The 17,518-nt window shown below is 43.1% G+C and overlaps 1 protein-coding gene across 3 annotated transcripts; it reads right to left on the bottom strand.

Annotated features, from left to right (window-relative positions):
* LOC118298932 (NGFI-A-binding protein 1-like) lies at positions 1–13,641 on the bottom strand. 3 transcript variants are annotated; one of them, XR_007031508.1, is made up of 8 exons: positions 12,408–12,516; positions 7,473–8,275; positions 7,238–7,371; positions 6,987–7,038; positions 6,174–6,293; positions 4,557–4,725; positions 2,017–2,248; positions 1–1,903 (listed from the first exon to the last, which is right to left on the bottom strand). XR_007031508.1 is itself a non-coding variant. In XM_047334692.1 (8 exons), the coding sequence occupies exons 2-8, from the start codon at positions 8,271–8,273 to the stop codon at positions 1,827–1,829; spliced, it is 1,521 nt and encodes a 506-aa protein (XP_047190648.1). In that variant the 5' UTR covers positions 8,274–8,275; positions 13,158–13,641; the 3' UTR covers positions 1–1,826. The 3 variants fall into 3 exon arrangements, 2 of the variants coding, with proteins under 2 accessions (XP_047190648.1, XP_047190643.1); XM_047334692.1 differs by lacking the exon at positions 12,408–12,516 and adding an exon at positions 13,158–13,641 and having other exon boundaries at positions 2,081–2,248; XM_047334687.1 differs by having other exon boundaries at positions 2,081–2,248; positions 12,408–12,514.
* Between the last annotated feature and the right edge of the window lie 3,877 nt (positions 13,642–17,518).

Raw genomic sequence — 17,518 nt, 5'->3', positions numbered from 1 at the left:
TTTTTCTTTCTTCGTTTTGACTTGGCTCTACGTTCACAAACACCGCGTCGACACCGAGAAGATCTACAGCACAGTTACACGTGACGGAGGAAGAGAGATGAGGCTCACACCATCGATGTCACGTGCTGCTGCTATTTACACTACACAGACGGGAAGTCACCTTTTTTTTTTTTTGCTGCTGCTGCTGCTGCTGTTGAAAACCCCACAACCCTGCAATGTTTAGTATGTTATCGTCTTCAGTTGACACTTTTCATACTGAGTGGATTTGACGACCCCCCCCCGGGGTCTTCATTCCTTAAATAATCCCAGTTTTGTAGATGCAGGGTTTTGGTTCAACAGCAGTTGTTTTGCTAAATTACAAAGCGAAACGAACCAATCGGCCCGGCCATCGTGCCGGACGGACGACAGAGGTCCTGAGCAGCTCCTGTACATCCTGTTCTTTAAATTACCTCCCATTAATATACACAAGACGATGAATCCCACTTCTCCTGTTTTCCCATTTGAAGTGAATGACAAAAAAAACCAAACTAACCTGCTCGAGGGGCTGAATCCTAACTCAGTCTCCCTACAGTACTTTTAAACGTTAGTTCTAATTTAGTTCTGAGATAATGAGCCACCAGCAAGATGCTGCTTCATCTTTGGCTACTGCTGGGAAGTTTTGATCTTCTTATCATAAAAGAATTATTATTCACCTGTGGCTTGTGAAAGCATTCTGGCCGTTAATCTCAAAATTGGCACACTCTGTATAACTGCCATTATTATGCGGTGACTACTCTTTTTTTTTTATAAATATTCATATATGCTTGTGTGTACATTTGACCATTTACCATCTAAAGTGTGATGATAACTGCCAACAGAAAGCATCAATTGTATTCTGATGGTCGTAAACAGATCAAAAGTGGACTAAAAATTATTCAAAATGCCTAAAAACCGTACATCTTAATATTAGGATATTAACAATTTGGTGAAATTTACCTTTTAAGTTTGCTTTAAAGAGCTGCCTGTTACCAAAAGTACAGACGAGACTAATGGGAACGTCATAAGTTTCTTTCAGAGGTTTGGTCCTAAACCAAAATATTGGACAGCTGTTTTGACCTTACAAAAGGTATATGAAAATGCTACGATCAACACAATTTGCACAATTAATCCTTTTAGAGCAACCTGAATGTCTTTTTCCAAATTTTATCATTATATTTTAATTTGGTAAAAAACTGTAGGCACTTATATTTCAGAATTCAAAGTGCCAGTAAGATAGAATTTTTTGTAGTCACATAAGCCGATGAAGATAACACGCCGATCTCAATTTTAATGTGGACGTGCAGCGACAAAGCCAACATTTCTGCTTTCTGTCTCTGAATCTCCGAAACCTAAGTTGAGACTCAGCCCCCCGGCGTCGCAGCCCGCGACCTGGCTGTCCAAAGAAAGCAACAGAAATAACACCCAGGCGGAGCTAAAGAGTACACAAACGTCTGCAACAGATCACTCTTAAACTACATGTATATCTAACATGTACACTTAATCAACAACACAAAGACCTGTGTGGAGCTTCTCGACAGGCTCTCTAGGTGCTTTGGCAAATAACTTTTCAAATAAAGAAAGAAAAAAAAAGAAAAAAAGAAAAAGACAAAATCAAAGAAAAATAAATGCTTTTCATGAGGCAACGTTGGTTGTTAAGGCTCTACTGTGGCTGTGCTTGCTTAGTATCTATTGACGGGTAATAACTGCATACTGTCAAGTGTGAGTAGAATGAATTGGGAGTGGGTCAAAGGGGGGGTCGGGCAGTGTGTGTGTGTGTGTGTGTGTGTGTGTGTGTGTGGTGGGAGGCACTATGTGGAGTCTTCAGGCTCTGACTTGATGATCCTCTTCTCTGCGTTGCTGGGCGCCCGATGCGACGTCCCGTTTTCTGAAGACAAAGGAAGACAACGGTGGCATCAGCAAAGAGGTTCGTGGAGCAGTTTAGGCCTCGCAGAAACTCAAATTTATTGAACAAATTTTAAAGTATCAGATTTTCCGCACTTCCACTCTTGTCCTTCAGCCATGCACGTAGCCCTCTACTCGCTTGACGACTGACATCGCTAACCTGTTGCTGGTGTTTTGGTCTCGTCTGTGTGGTTGTGGTTGTTGTGGTTGTTGTTGTTGTGGTTGTGGTTGTGATGACGCTTCAGTTCGTTGGCTAGCTGTTTGCCCAACGGGAGGTCCCCTTCCTGCATGCTTTGACTAACCACCCGCAAGTTGATGGGACGTTCATCTGTAAAAAAAGAATAAAGAAAACAAATAGTCCTTCAATTTACGTTCACTCTCGTGGTTCCCACTGTTGCTCAAAAACAGCAAAAGACAATGAGATGCGGTTGAAAGCGCTGGAAAAAAGTTAGTGGACATGGAGATTAATAGTTTTTGTTCTTTTGTTTGTTTAACCAGTCAACTCTGGGACAAAATCTGTAAATACAATAGCTGCATTGAAATTGAGAAAGAGAAGAAAAATGCCTGTCGAATGTCGTCCACATTTCTAGTCAAATCTGCTTCAGCTCTACCTGTAAGTGCCATATTTATAGTTAAATGCTGAATCAAACCACATTTGACTAAAGCAAGTCCCGCGTGGAATGAAAAAAAGCAAACATCAGCCCAGATGTTCTCCTAAAGCTGTCTTTGTTTTACATGTTCAATAATATTCCCAGTGGTGACAAAAAGCGTGTTTGAGCGGCTGATCCCTTGTGTTTGCCTTTTATTCCACTTGAGAGCGAGGCAGAGACCGAGAGAGAAAGACACCGAGCAGAATACGACGCTCTTTGCTTAATACTGACATTGTATGGTTAATCTGTATTTTACAGAATGCTATTAAGTATGTTTATATGCACATTAATATTCCAGACTGGAGTCTTGCCCAGGTTTTTACATGGTAAATGAAGCAATCTGCTCATTCGTATGTCTGTGTGTATGATTAAAAACAACATTATGCAGATGTCTGATCATTTACATCAAGGTTACTTTACTCAACATCACATTGGTCCACTTTGGCCCATGACTTTTCACGAGTAATTGGAAATGAGAGTGACAGTAAGGTTTACTCGACACATTGGCAAACGTATTTTACTCTAATTCAAGTCTGCGCGTTCAAATTTCATTTCATTCAATCACACTGTTTGTTTTCCTGACTAACTGTGTACAAATCGAGTTAACAACCCTCCTGGGCACATTGCAGAGCAGACAGTGATTACAAACCTGGGTCAGGTATTCACACACTGCAGAGCTTCAGTTACAGTAGCAGAAACGGTGGCAGAAACCAAGTTTCTGAAAATAGGCTATGATGCAAATATGTTAACATCCTCTGGCTTTTCTCGGAATTGTACTGGTCTTCAGAGCTCACCACAGTTGTAGATCTGCGCCTATTTTCATCATTAATCAATTGTTTTGACTATGAAATGTGACAAAACTCATCATATTCCCAATGTTAAGGCGATTCATTTACATTGTTTTTTTTATTTGCTAATCAGTATAAAAAACGGTTTTACATCATATGTGTAAGGCATTCGATTAATCGAGCAATAATATTTCAATCCACAAGGCTCCCTGTTTTTTAAAAAAAATAATCTTTTTGCATGGTAAGGGAGAAAGGCTGCAGAAAAGAAAGAAAGAAGATTTAGGAAAATAGATTGAAACTGCAGCATGAGAGAGGTTAAGACAAGCAGAGGACGTGGAGAATAAGAAAAAAAGAAATGACGAATGACAGAAAGAATAAAAAGGGACAAGAGGAAGGAAAACAGAGAAGAGGAAGAGGTGGAGGAGGCGAGAGAGAGAGAGAGAGAGCAGTCGAGAGAGAGACACAGAAATGGAGAGAGAGAGAGAGAGAGAGAGAGAGAGAGAGACGCCCCCCCTCCAGGCAACTGGCTGGAGGTAAACAGGCGTGGGCGTGATAATTACAGGTGCACTGTGGGATTTGTGGGAACAGGGTTATAATGAGCTGTCGGGAGTGGGAGAAGAAGGAAAAGGATGAAAATGAGATGAGGCCCGGAGCAGAAGTAAGATCCTGAATAATGATGTGTTTTGTCTCTCTCTCTCTCTTCTGTCTCACCTCTGTGTTTGAGGAGCGGAGATGAAAAAAAAAATGGAGGTGAAAAAAAAAAGAGACAGCTGCCACGGCTGAATGTGGAAAATCTGCGCCATCCTTGCGCGCATACTGTGGCATTTATGAGATGAAATGAATCTCGTCAAATTAGCGCTCCAAAGAGGATCAAGTCAAATTACGCTGCGATTCGGCTCAAAGGCCAACTGTGTGTGTTTTCCCCCTATACGGACACAAGGAGCCGCAGGGAGCCAGTTACGACTGCACGCCAGCATTGGGCAAAAAAACCCGACAACAATCCGTTAAAGAAATCCCACATGAAGAAGCCAAGAAATGACAAATTTATGGTTAAATGGAATAAATGTTGATGCCAAACGTGTGGTTCCAGCAGCTTTAGAAGTTATAGTTTGCACCTTAGATAAGAAAGCTGCCAGCGGATTAAGAAAGTGGTAAATTGCCCGCGTGGATCACGGCCGTTCACCGGCTGGTTCCTAACCTTGGCTGTCCCTGCCGGCGTCGGCGGTGGCTCCGGTAGTGTTCTGGGCGTCGTTGAGGTACTTCAACGCGGCGGGCGGGATCCTCCAGTCCAGAGCCTGGAGTCGCTCCTGAACGGCGGCGTCCTGCAGGATCTCCATCTGCCTCGCCAGCAGACGCTCCAGCTGCATCTGATGGGACACATGAGATATGACCCTTTTATTAAAAACTGTCTCAAAACTGATTTGACTCGACTCAGATGTGAAAATTGGCATCGGCATCGTTTTCAATGTTTACGGTATCTGGTTGGAAAAGATTGACTCTTATATACATTATTAAAAATTACTTTTACGAATTAACAGCATCCAACTAATCCGGTTAGTGAGCATTAACGTTGAGAAGGAACGGAGGTAGTAGACTGGCAGTTGACACGTCAATTTTTTATCCAAACTGGAGCCGAAATGTTCAGGAATTAAAGACAGCGTTGACGTCTGGTCATTGTCAGCCTGCACAGTCGCTGTCAGTTCAAATTTTTATGGGATGTTTAGAAGGCGGGCGGTGTGAACGCAGCCATGAAATCTCTTCTTCTCCCGAATGCGATTTTCTGGGAATCGCATCGGAATGACAAGTGTAACTGCAGCCACGGGAAACGCCAAGCGATCAGCCCGAATGCACAAGGCATATGTTCGCCGTGCACAAAGAAGTCAAGGGGGCAAACGCACACACACAGTCAACGTGGATGTGTTTTCTGGGTAATGAGTTATCATAAAGCTCTCCTCCCACACTCTGACTCTAATTGGGAACAAGCCGCAGCAGCATGGAAACCAATAAAGACCATTAACTGGGATCAAACTGGATCCTGCTGCCGCAAACACCTGCCGACATGGAAATATGTCGCCGTGGCTGCTAATGAGGAACCTTTCAACTCCACAGCTGAGGAGCATTTGTCTGAGCGTTGAATCAAAACTGTGTGTTTTGCCTCTGATTGTCATCGCTCTGCATCGGAACACCTTATCACAGCTAAGAGATGACGTTTGATGCTTAAATTACTCGTGGGAAACAAAAGAAATTAGGGGAAAATTCTATTCTTGACCTTGAAAACAGTGGTGTGACAAAAGGGGGCGTGCCAGTACAGCCAGTTCTGTAGTTGAAAACTTTAGTGGAAAGACAGTGTGCTAATGAGCATATCCATAACGTCATTGCGTTGTATTTACATTGTCAGCTGGTTCCCGCCCTTCATCTGTTTCCTTCTATGCTGCACGTAAACGCCCCCGATGATCTCACAGTGGGGAAACTTCCAAAATCGACTGGCCGACCAATCGTGTACCTTCAGTCAGTTTTTATAAATATTCCCATGCTCGTTCACACCTTTTTTGCTTTGTGCAGCCTTGATGGAAGTATGAATCAGCTTTGTGTCTGCTTCAGCTCATAGCGTACCACTAGATCATAGCAACACCTACTGTCGTTAAAGAAAACACACTGTATGTCCTGGATGACATTTACAGCGATAAGGAAAACAGCTGTTTCAAAGATTCCAAACCATGGTGTTTTTGCACGCTCCTACAGCTCGCCGCTGACGACCTGAATCGCAGCTGTGGGTCCAACAGTTTGGGGTTTTTTATTGCGTCCGTCCGCTCACCTGCAGATTCCGCCCAACGGTCTCCTCTCCTTTCAACTTAGCGCAGGCCAGCTGCTCCCTCAGCATCTCCTGTCTCATGTGGATGGCCTGCAGCGCCTCCTGGATATCGAAGAAGTTCTCCTGCGGGTGTGGAAAAGACAAGAGGAAACGTGGTGTTATATTTCATATAAAGGTGAAGTCAAAGGGTTCAGGGTTGTTTTTTTTTTTTTACAATATTCAATTTATTTTTCTAATAAAATAACTGACAAACAAACTGGGTTTTTGGGGGAGTTTTGTTTCTGCAGTTTCCTTCAAGTGAATTTGAACCCTTCAGGGTTTCAGGGTTGTGTTAGTGGGCAGGTGTCGGTTCATCTGCAGCTCTTTGTCGTGGTTACAATCCCCGCAGAGATCGCAGCCGCCACATGTTCTCAATCACCGGTTTACAAACTAAGAGAAGCCATTCAGAGCTCAAAGACAACTCTCAGCCAAGTGTGTCAGAAGATGAACAGCGGGAGATCACACTGTGCTCTGTTCATTCATGTTTCTGGACCGCGTCTTTACATTTCAGACTTTTTTTCAGTGCTGAAAATCAACCATCAGTAAATGCTTCGGATATTTGCACGGCATTGTTATGAGCAGCCCAAAGTGCACGAGGTCGAAGATTACACGGCAAAGACTTGTGTATATGTAACCAAACGCAGCATTTCACATCGGATTCATAAATCACGGTATACACGTATAAAGGCTTAAATTCTGATGTAGAAATCCCAAAACCATTTGTGTAGTTTTTGTCACCATTTCACATCTTTATTCTGATCGTTGACCGTACTGTACCTCTGTTTTTATCCTTTTTGGCGACGGCTCGTCTCTGTCTCCACAGCGAGACCTGCAGAGAAACATCAGGGGATACACTCTATCAACTCATACACAACAACTCAAGAGGACCACTTTGTATCTTTGATGTAAATGACACATGACCTGCCCCAATAAAAAAAGACACTCGTGGGACAGATCGGTTCACCCATATGGAGAAGTTTGAGAGAAAAATTACGTCAAACAGACAGTGTGTGCACTGTATCTCTTACTTGCTGGTGCGGTAGGTGTATTTGTAGGTGACTTCTCTGGAAATCTGCCGGGCGAGTCCGAACAGCTCGTCTCGACGCGTCAGCAGAGCCATGTCCCTCATACAGAGCTGAGCCGCGGCCTCGTTCACTGTCAGCTACACATCACACACACACAGGAGAGGATTTAGCCCAGGAAAAACACACTGAGGACAAATTCATACTACAAGAACTTCAGTAAAAAGTATGTTTCATCAACCTCGTGCAGCGTCAGGTGTTTGCCGTCCCTCCTCTTGGAGTCAAAGCGTCCGTAGATGGCGCTGTATTTACGGATCTCCTCCTCCCTGCGCGGGTCATCGTCGCCCATTTCGAAGATGTGTCCAATCATCTTTGCTAACTTTTTGTTGTTCTTTAGTTGCTCTTTGACCTCGGCCAGGTCTGTTTTGGGGAGTCCCGGCGCCATCCTGTCCACGCACTCCAGGACCGACTGGACGGCCGCGGCATCCAGAGCCTCCAGAGCGTCTCTGGGTGAGGACGGGGAGCCGAGGTCGGACGGCGACAGGCTGTGCTCGCTGTCGTTGCTGTGGCCCGACCAGAACCGCGCCTCGCTGCTGCCCTGCAGGGGCGACCCGGCCGACACCTTGTCCCGCGCCACGTCCAGCTTACCCGGATCTGAGCAGGCGGCCGCGACCGCTTTGGGCATCTTAACACTGGCCGTGTTGGCTCGGTCCTGAGCGCCGAGCAGTGTGGGCGAGCCCTCGGGCAGCTTGTAGACGGGGATGCTGCAGACGGGCAGCGAGGTGAGCGGCTGGTTGAAGATAGCCGGGTTGGTGACCCAGTCGCGCAGCGCCTTCTGCAGGCGGCGCACATGCAGTGGCTTGCTGGCCATGCCGACGAGGGCCATGATCTCCAGGAACTCCTCCTCGCCGGCCTCGCACAGCTGCTGCACGTCGTCGCCGCCCTGCTGGATGAAAGCCTCGTAGTAGTACAGCAGGTTCGCTCGCTGCAGGATCCTGTAGAGCTGCAGCTCGCCCAGGGTCCTCGGCAACACCGCCGCCATACCTGAAGCAGGTACACACATTTTTAATTTATTTAAAGGAATATTCTGACATTTTAGAAAAGGAGCTCATTTATAGTTTCATGCTGAGGGTTACTACTCTCCTGTGTGCACAGTGCTTTGTGGCCACTCTCATGCACAGACATGAGAGTGGCCACAAAGCACTGTGCACACAGGACTCCCACTCCAAGATGATCATATCTGAATTTTTTTTACTGTTACGAAACAATATGAAAAGCCTAACAAAACTTAGAATGTAACTTCGCCCCAGAAATTATATCGGTACTGTGCACACTATTCAGGAGCAAGAAAAGTGCAGAACATTTTTTGCCTGACGAGATGTTCTGCAAAAGATTTTTGCTTTGCCCCTACTTTAGAAATATATCTTTTTTTGTTTTGAATGTGTAAAGGTAAAAATATCCATGTGTGGAATAATCACACAGAATGAGACTATGCAGGTGAATGATTAACGTTGACTGCAGAACTGCCAATTATAGGGCTAATTCAGTCCTTCTTCTACTTGACCTACAATTGAGGGAAGATATTTCTTCCAGTGATTTAATTTCATTAGCTGCTTGAATGCACACAGTGATAAAATGCAGAAAAGGTGGGATTTTTATAACTGAGAATTTAAGGCGTCAATACACGTATGGTATTCCACATCAGCAGACCCCTTTTTTCTGTTCCGGACGATTTGGAGTCTATGGCCCTGAAAGCCCCTCAGATTGGTATTTATCTTTCAAAGCCACGTTGTCTATAATATAAGCAGCAGCAGCGGAGAATCTGAGAGAGGCTTGTTTCGGGAACTCTTCCTATGTGCAATGCGAGGCCCGGCGGAAGCCCCGGCTAACAGAGGAGTGGCAGTCAGCAGGCCTTGGGTTGCTGGGAGGACCACATGCCTCTCTCCACCCCTGCAGGATGTGTAGGTGGTGGGCTCGCCTCGCCCAGAATAGGCCCAGAGAGCCTCGGCGCAGGGAGCCAGGCAGGCCTCGACTCAGCCTCGGTGAGCCGCGAAAAAAAAAAGGCAAACGAAACAGTGACAGAGAGGAGACGGTGACTAAAAATCACTAAATTACCATAAACTTCAAATACTACTACTGCGTTTACAACCAACTTACCCTGTTGCTGATGCTCATAGCGATTTTGTTGTTGCACTGATCTGCAAGCAGCAACTATCACATATTGTCAGCGTACGTCGCAATGTCAGTTGCAGTCGTTTGCTATATCCATAATATCAGATCAACCTCTTTATCAAACGCTCTTTTCAATATTTTCCTTCAAAAAAACAAGGTTGAATCATTCTGTTGAACTGCTGACCTCTTACCTACAAAGGGCTTGTGAGAATTTAATTTAATTATTTTTTTTTTTCTCAAATTCACCATCCCCATCTCGACCTAAAGGAGCAAACCACACGGCGACACAAGAGATGAGTCACTTGGCAAACCTGTGATCTCATCCAGAACAGCTCAACCTGCCGAATTTTCCATCTACGTCTACGTCAGCCGGTGTCTTGTTTACAACAAACCAGAGCGAGAGCAGTGACAAGAGAAAATGGTCACCGGCAAAGTCGGTGCGGGAAAATAAAATCGCGCGCAAAAGGAGAGGAAGATCATCATGCGCCGCGCAACGTCCAACACATCCGAAAACGAATGTAAAAAGTGACATTTGACATTCAGACACAAATTATTGGGGAAATTCGGTCTGAAACTAATTCCCCAATTTGAAAAACAAACCACACTACTGTTGTGAACATGTAGTGACACTTTCCACAATTTATCCTGCGAACTTAATAAACTCAATATTATACCTCGATGTACACACAACATTTAGTCTCTGCAGAGACTGTCTCTCAAAGTTTTGACAGAGTCAGAAGTTTTGCACCACGAGGTGTAAAGAACACCGGACAAGATCAACATACAGATATGTCAGCGATACAGTACAGTACCTCTATATTGTGGATGGTATACCGAATTAATGTTTGTCTGCACATTCTTTATTAATGAATTGATGAGAGACGTGAAACCTCTACTGTGAAACTAAGGGCACAAAAAGGTGAGAGAGCCAGGTAGACGCACCGATGTCAGTGTCGATTAGTGAGATTCTTGGGATGTAGGGTTTTCTTTTTTTGCGTAGAGAAGTAGAGAAAACAGCGCACACCTTCGGAAAATCTTTTCTCCAAAGCATTCGTGGCGCTGCATGTGCAAGAAGGCTACAGAAGTAGTAGCCTGAATTGAGTGAAAAAAGGACGCTTAGGTGAGAAGCTTAAATTATTTAAAACTCAAGTTTCTTATTCATTGTCAGATGATGCTGACAATGCATGAAGTTTATTTGTATGTTCAACTTTCTGTAAACTATGCAGAGTATTAATAATGCATCAAGTGCTGCAGAGGACAGAGAGAGATGTTTCATACTCAAGAGTTGCTCAGTGTGAAAACGAAGCTCTCGGCTTGCTGCCCTCTATGATCCGTGAAGTTTTCAGAAACTTTTATCGACTTTGCTGCTGCTTGAGGCAAACGTTACTCATCTAAGACGTTAAAACTGAGCAGTGATGCTTCCTACAATCGTCAGGAATGTACACGACCTTCTGTCATTGTTCCACTATGCGGCGTGCAACATACACAACAAACGAAAAGAAACGAGAAGATGTGAAACCTGAAAAGAAACTACGATATCTCCTCTGAATGTGTCAGAGTCACTCGTCAATCAGTGATATCTCTCAGAGCATCTTCGCTTACGATGCTTTAGAAAGTTTCTAAGATCTCAGCCTAAAAGATGCTTTTGGTATACGCGGTTTCGGCCAATCGCTGCGCAGACACCTCCGATTGCCAGATTGCCCATTTCCTAAAGGTGAAAAAGTTTGCCTCCTCAATTCTTAAGTGTGCGACGGTTTCAGACGCCGTCGGGACGCTCTCAGATTGACGTTTATCGTGCAATCTGACAGGCCTCGGAATTGATTGTGTACAGTCCGAGGTACATCTTCCGAGACTTCAAAGGACACATTTTGTACAGTGTAAATCTGCGAGATCATAGTTGAGGTGCATTTAGCTGGTGGGATATTCTGATAATGAATTAGTCATTTTCAGGCAAAAATTACAAGTACTCCCTTCAATGTGAGGATTTGATGCTTTTTCTTTATGACAGATGTTTATAAATTGAGTAACCTTGGGATCTGAACTGAAACAAACAATGCAAATATGTCACACACTTATTAATAATGAAAAATACTTGGCAGATGAGACAACAGCGAGAGAACTTGTTAGTCGCAGCCCGGCGTATGACAAACGAACTGAACAACTATATTTAGCTGCAATTTAAACGTAGACGGCTGTACTGTAGTACTGTGCGTGTGTAGCAGGTAGAATTGTCCATCAACTGCCAAGACAAACCTCTGTCTGGAGAATTAAAAAAAAAACTGGCAGCAGCAGCAGATATCTGAGACACTGGTCAATTTTACTAAACTGTTGTTGTTTTTTTGGTCTTTAAGAGAAAAAAAATGGCTTCAATCATGCTCTTTGTGTGTGTGTGTGTGTGTGTGTGTGTGTGGGTGTGTGTGTGTGTGTTAGTTCATCATCCATCTGCACAAACTGATATCTAACAGCCTGCCTTCTTACTCCAGTTTTATCCTCACAGAAGTGAGTGTGTGTGTGTGTGTGTGTGTGTGTGAGTGTGTGTGTGTGTGTGTGTGTGTGTGTGTGCTTGTGTGGGTGTCCTGGGTGTAATAGGCGGTTGTGAATGGCAGACTCTAAATGAAACCCTGCTTCACAAAGCGAGTTGAGCAAGTTCAGCTTTTCACCTGGAGAAGCAGGGCCTGCATGCGTTGGCACAATGGCACCAATAGCGGGCACACACACACACACACACACATTCACTGACGCATACACACACACAGACATTCATGTGCACACACACACATTTAAAGGGTGAAGTGTTTTCCAGGTGAATTTCCACACAGGGTTATCTCAGCCCTCCTTAAGGAAAAGAAATTGAGGAATACTGTGATTCAAAGGGAATTTTCCAGTTTCTCGGAGCACAACAGTAATGTTGTTAATCATCACAGTGACCTGGCAACCATGATTTCATACAGCATATGAGTATGTGTGTGTGTGTGTGTGTGCATGCGTGTTTGCGCGTGCTTACAACATGACATTTGACGAGTAGCTTCTGCTGAGAAATGTCCTCACAGAACTTGAGAATATATGAACATGAACGATCCGACCGGCACCGCTGACATAGACACACAAGTGAAAAAAATTATATCACAATTCCTTGGTGTTAAACAATGAAACCCTCCGTGGTACTTTAACACATATAATATTGATATAATATACATGTATCATGCACAGGAGGGGCTAGAATATATTTCTACAGTGGGCATCACTGTCTGTTTACGCGGCTCAGTGATAAGTGATGTAATATTCCTTTAAGGTATTTTTTTTTGTCTACTGTCTTGGCTAGTATAGTTCATGTCTTATTCATAAAACATCCATAAATCCTGCACAGGAGTGACGATGGTTTCTGCTTCACGGTATTTTCAAGTGGTTATTCCCGCATAGAGACTTACAGTGTGTCCATGCTGCTCAGCAGTGAGTTAATAATGGCATGTGGCGCGTTGAGCTATTTTTAAACAAGATTTAATATTTCTTTCAGGTATTTCCACCTCTTAAAAGGATGCCAGTGCTATTCAAACAGAGGCAGAGTCTGCACATGGTGAATACAATGAGAGTTTTAGCGCATAAGTGATTCCTATAATATTCTTGTATCAGCATCTGCTGGATTCATGATCTTTGCGAAAACATGACTTTTATGGACAAAAGGCATCATGATCATCATCAGCAGCAGCAGCAGCAGGTAACGTGCAGTATTAAATCTGAGTCTGATTTGGCCTACCTGGTGAGTGTTTGGCCCCCTTTGGCTCGCCCTGGTCCGGCTCCTCTTTATTCTCTGTTGTCTGTCTCCTTCTCCTTCTTCCTCGCAGTTTATCCCGGGGGTCGACTTGAGGTCCCACAGCGAGAACCGGGCGCGCGTCAAATTAAAAATTAAAAAAAAAAATAAGGAAAGAAATCTGGGAAGTGAAGTAATTCAAAATGAAGAAATAAATCAAATTCCAAGATGCGAAAAGGAAGAAGCCAAAGAGCGCTCGCTTGTCTCTGCGTGCTCACACCGGGCGACACCTCCTCTCCTCTCCCTTCTCTTTCTGGAAAAACTTTTTCTCTTTCTCCTGTCGTTGAGAGAAGAAAAAGGCGCAGAGTATCGGTGAGAAGACTCTGACCTTCGTGCGTCTTCGGTGCGTCTTCCCCCCCACCCCCCCACAAGTGTGTGTGTGTGTGTGTGTGTGTGTGTTGCTGCGTGTGTGCCCGCGTCTACTCAGTGCGTGTGTGCGCTTGTGAGTGTGTGTGAGTGTTTGAGTCCTCCTCTCCACTCCCCCTCTACGAGTCACCGCCGCCAATGCACACGCAGCCGCGCACGCACCTTCCGCCAGACGTGACAAAATAAAAGCACTGGCCTTGAGCGCGCAGAGGAAGGTTTTGGGAATCCCCCGTATTTTATCCACAGAGTTTAAATATTCAATTTTGTAATCATACTGTGAAAATGAATCACACAATGTTGTTTTTTTCTACTACATTCTACTTGGACCGCAACATTAAAGGTACGTTCTCCTTGGCACTTCTTGGTTGTGTGTTCGGACTGTGGGTCCAAAACACGTTCACCGTCGCAAGTTTGCCACCAACAACAATGCCAAGACTGAAATGCATAAAAAAAATGATTAAAAGGTGCAGAGATATATTGCAGAGATATTGTAATTAGAATTACTGCATTAATAACTCTACAAATACAAATGCAATATCATCAGTATAAGTACTTGTTTCTGCAGATGATATATGTATATTACTCCAGCAATATTATTGCTGATGCATTCACATGTTGGTGGAGGGAGGACGTCTTGGCGGACATTTAAATCTTTAATGCTTAATGATCATCATATGTTGAAGTAGTTGTTTGTTGAAGCGGAGTCAAAAACGAAAACGCCGCATTTGGTTTGCAATGAACCTTTACTTGCTAATTGAATATTTCCGTTCAACATAATATTTCAAAACTGCACTGGGACTACTTTTTCTCACTTTAAACTTACCTTTATTAGACGTTCAGATTAAAGGTCAAACGCTTTTATTTTGTCCACACGTCACTGTCTGCCGCGTGCTCGCCGCGCGCAGCTTGACGCGCCAGCAGAAATAAAGTGGGATATTCCGCGCGGTTGCCACAGAGCCTCCTTCTCTCTCTCTCCCTCTCTCTCTCTCTCGCCCACGCTGCTCCCTGCGTGACGCAAATCCGCGCGTGGGCGGACACACGGGGCGTGGGAGGCTTTCTGCACGGAATACCAAACACAGGCAGGTTCAACACCCACAGAGACACAGCAGTTTGCACACTCCATGTTCTCAAACTCAATAATTATTGTGGATCGCATTTCATTATTTGATCCCCGCAATATTATTCAGTATAGATGTTGACACGGAGTTTTACAAGTTATATCAGATTTAAAACTTTGTTTTTTTTGCGTTGACCCCGCTTTCATCTTTATCCATACAATGTACTTTTCATATCTGTCAAATGTGAATATTTAAGAAATATAACTATATTTTGCATGTACAATGTTTTGAGATGTCTTTTTTCTTCATGAACAATGTATATGTGTATATACAGTATGTATGTGTGCAATATACCTGTAAAATATTATGGAATATAAGCACAATGCATATATACATATGTATGTGTGCAAACAATTAATATGTGTGTTGATAACTATATTCATTAATATTTTGTTTGTACAATGTCTCCATGTGTATTGTCTTATTGTAAAATGTGTGCATGTTTGCTGACAACATTCAATGTTAGCAAATTTCTTCATATAAATATAATTCATATCAATACGTTGTTTATTGGGAGATATATTTTGTGTACAATGGGGCCACGTGAATATTTCCATCATCTAAAAATGTGCAGATTAAGCCTACCTAGCCTACCTCAGAGTGAACAATAGCATATGTCTCAATATAAATCCATTTTATATGTATATATTTTCTTTTAAAAATATGCTTTTGTGTACAGTGTGGTGTCTGAATTTGCATATTTTTTATATGTAAAATGCTTTTAATGGTACATATATGTTTTACACAAGTCAATCCAATATATTCAAAATATTTTTTTAAATTGTGTTTCCGGGTATATATTTCATATGCACAATCTTTTTGTATGTGTATTTGTCATTATACTTTTATAGTTTGCTCTAAAGGAAATTCAGTTAAAACTTCCGAGTCCATTTTTACAAGAAGAACCTTTCAAATGAAAAAAGAAAAAAAGAAATCCAACATAGCCCCAACATCTGATAACAGCGATGACCAGAGTTTCCCCTAACACTTTCAAACATTTTGCTTTCATGTTTCAAGGATGTCTGCATCACACTACGAATATGACAAAGCAGTATGCGGCACTTATGACCGAGTGGTATCCGTACACGCAGCTCTGGTCACGCGCGGGTCTGTAGAGTCGAGTGCATCACTGAAACGGGGGCCTGGATGCAAATTCTCTATTCAGATGTCACACGTTTACAATGTGACAGGGCACGCAACAAGTTTCCAGCACGGGGACATGGGAGGCGGGGAGGCCTCCGCACAGCGAGTGACCCAGTAATATTTATCGGAATATATGTATATATGAATCAGTGGATTCAAATATAGTTGTTTTTTACCACTACAACTCCCACTTACACTATAACAAATATGACTGCTAGTACTGGTACAAAGACATACAACCGTTTCAATTACTACAGGTTTTACTCACACTTCAACAACCTCAGTACATCTTTTAGTCAGGATGTTACTACAACTACTGCTAGTGCAGATACTGCTATTATTATATCTGGCAAGTACGAAGACATAGATTTACAGATGTTACTACTATCAGTGCTACTACTAATTGTACTTCTGATACTAGTAGTGCTGGTACCAATTCCACCGTACTACAGTACTTATATCACTACTTATAATGGCACTGCAACCACTAGTACTACTGGTACAATGTTTATTACCATTGTTACAATTACGACTACAGTTACAGTTACTACTAACACTACTAATAATACCACTAGTACTGCTACTACTTGTATTAACTACTAGTATTTTATAGTTACACTCATGTCTTTGTTGCACACCATGGCCTTTGATCTACTTATATATATATAATATAATATTATATTACAATGCTACTACTATGCAGTGAGGTTAGTCAGTGTGCTTAGGGCAAACACACACTCACATCTGGCTGAAACTTTAATTTACATGTAAGATGAAGCCCAGAGGACTAAATGGTTCTGTCCTGGCTCGCTTGCTGCTGAGCGACGCCCTCGGCGCTCGTCAGAGCCGCCGGCGGCTCGAAAATCAAATCTCCACGCGATCACTTCCACTCTGCTCGATTCCCCATCAATGAGCTATTTTGGGGAATTAGGCCAGCTGCCACCAGTGCAGCACCGCGGGGACGGAACCAGAGCGGCTTTTGTCAAACCCCCCGCCCCGAAGAAACCATGCGCCCACCACCGACATCCACCTCCACTGCCTACAGACCCCCAGAACACAGCAGCAATAAACTGAAAAAATCACAACACGATAAAACAAGTACAAATCAATCCCGGGCACTGCAGCTCCTTTTATGTGTCTTCAAAAGCCCAAATGATGAGAAAACTAGTATTTGGAGAGTGTGCATCTCTGCGTTTGTCTGTGTCTGTGTGTGTGTCTGTGTGGGGGAGGACGGGGTGGAACTGCTTTTCTGATCCTCTAATTAATTTCAGAAGGAGACTAAAACAAATATCAAAGGAAAACTGCAGATTATGTGAAAAATATTAAAATCCTACAGGAATATTATGATGATGATGCCCAAGAGTAAAAAAGAGCACAAAAATCCAACATATAAACTTAAAGTACAACACATGTTATAGATATAGGTATAAGGGTTAATAAGGGGGATGAATATGAGGTAATAATACCTTACAGGTTATTATACAAAGGTATTAGGTGGCTGCAAATTTAGATAAATTAAAAATACACCCAACCTATTTTTGCATTACAACTTCAGACATTGGAGGCATCACAGTCAAAAATGAAGGATGCTGCTGTTGCTCATTGACTGAGTTGTACCATTAACTTTCACTTTGAAACTTCATATGTTGGAGTATGAAGTAGCTAATGAAAGAGGATCGG

Source organism: Scophthalmus maximus, chromosome 1 (assembly GCF_022379125.1).
Source record: "Scophthalmus maximus strain ysfricsl-2021 chromosome 1, ASM2237912v1, whole genome shotgun sequence".
NCBI lineage: Eukaryota > Metazoa > Chordata > Actinopteri > Pleuronectiformes > Scophthalmidae > Scophthalmus > Scophthalmus maximus.
This window is presented reverse-complemented; position numbering and strand designations above follow the sequence as displayed.

Bases quoted from the DNA above. Each gene is read 5' to 3' on its own strand.
- LOC118298932 (XM_047334687.1), bottom strand. The intron at 6,294-6,986 runs GTACAGTACGGT...CCACACCCGCAG, and splicing joins CAAAAAGGATAAAAACAGAG to GAGAACTTCTTCGATATCCA. The intron at 2,249-4,556 runs GTTAGGAACCAG...CTTTTTTTACAG, and splicing joins CGCCGGCAGGGACAGCCAAG to ATGAACGTCCCATCAACTTG.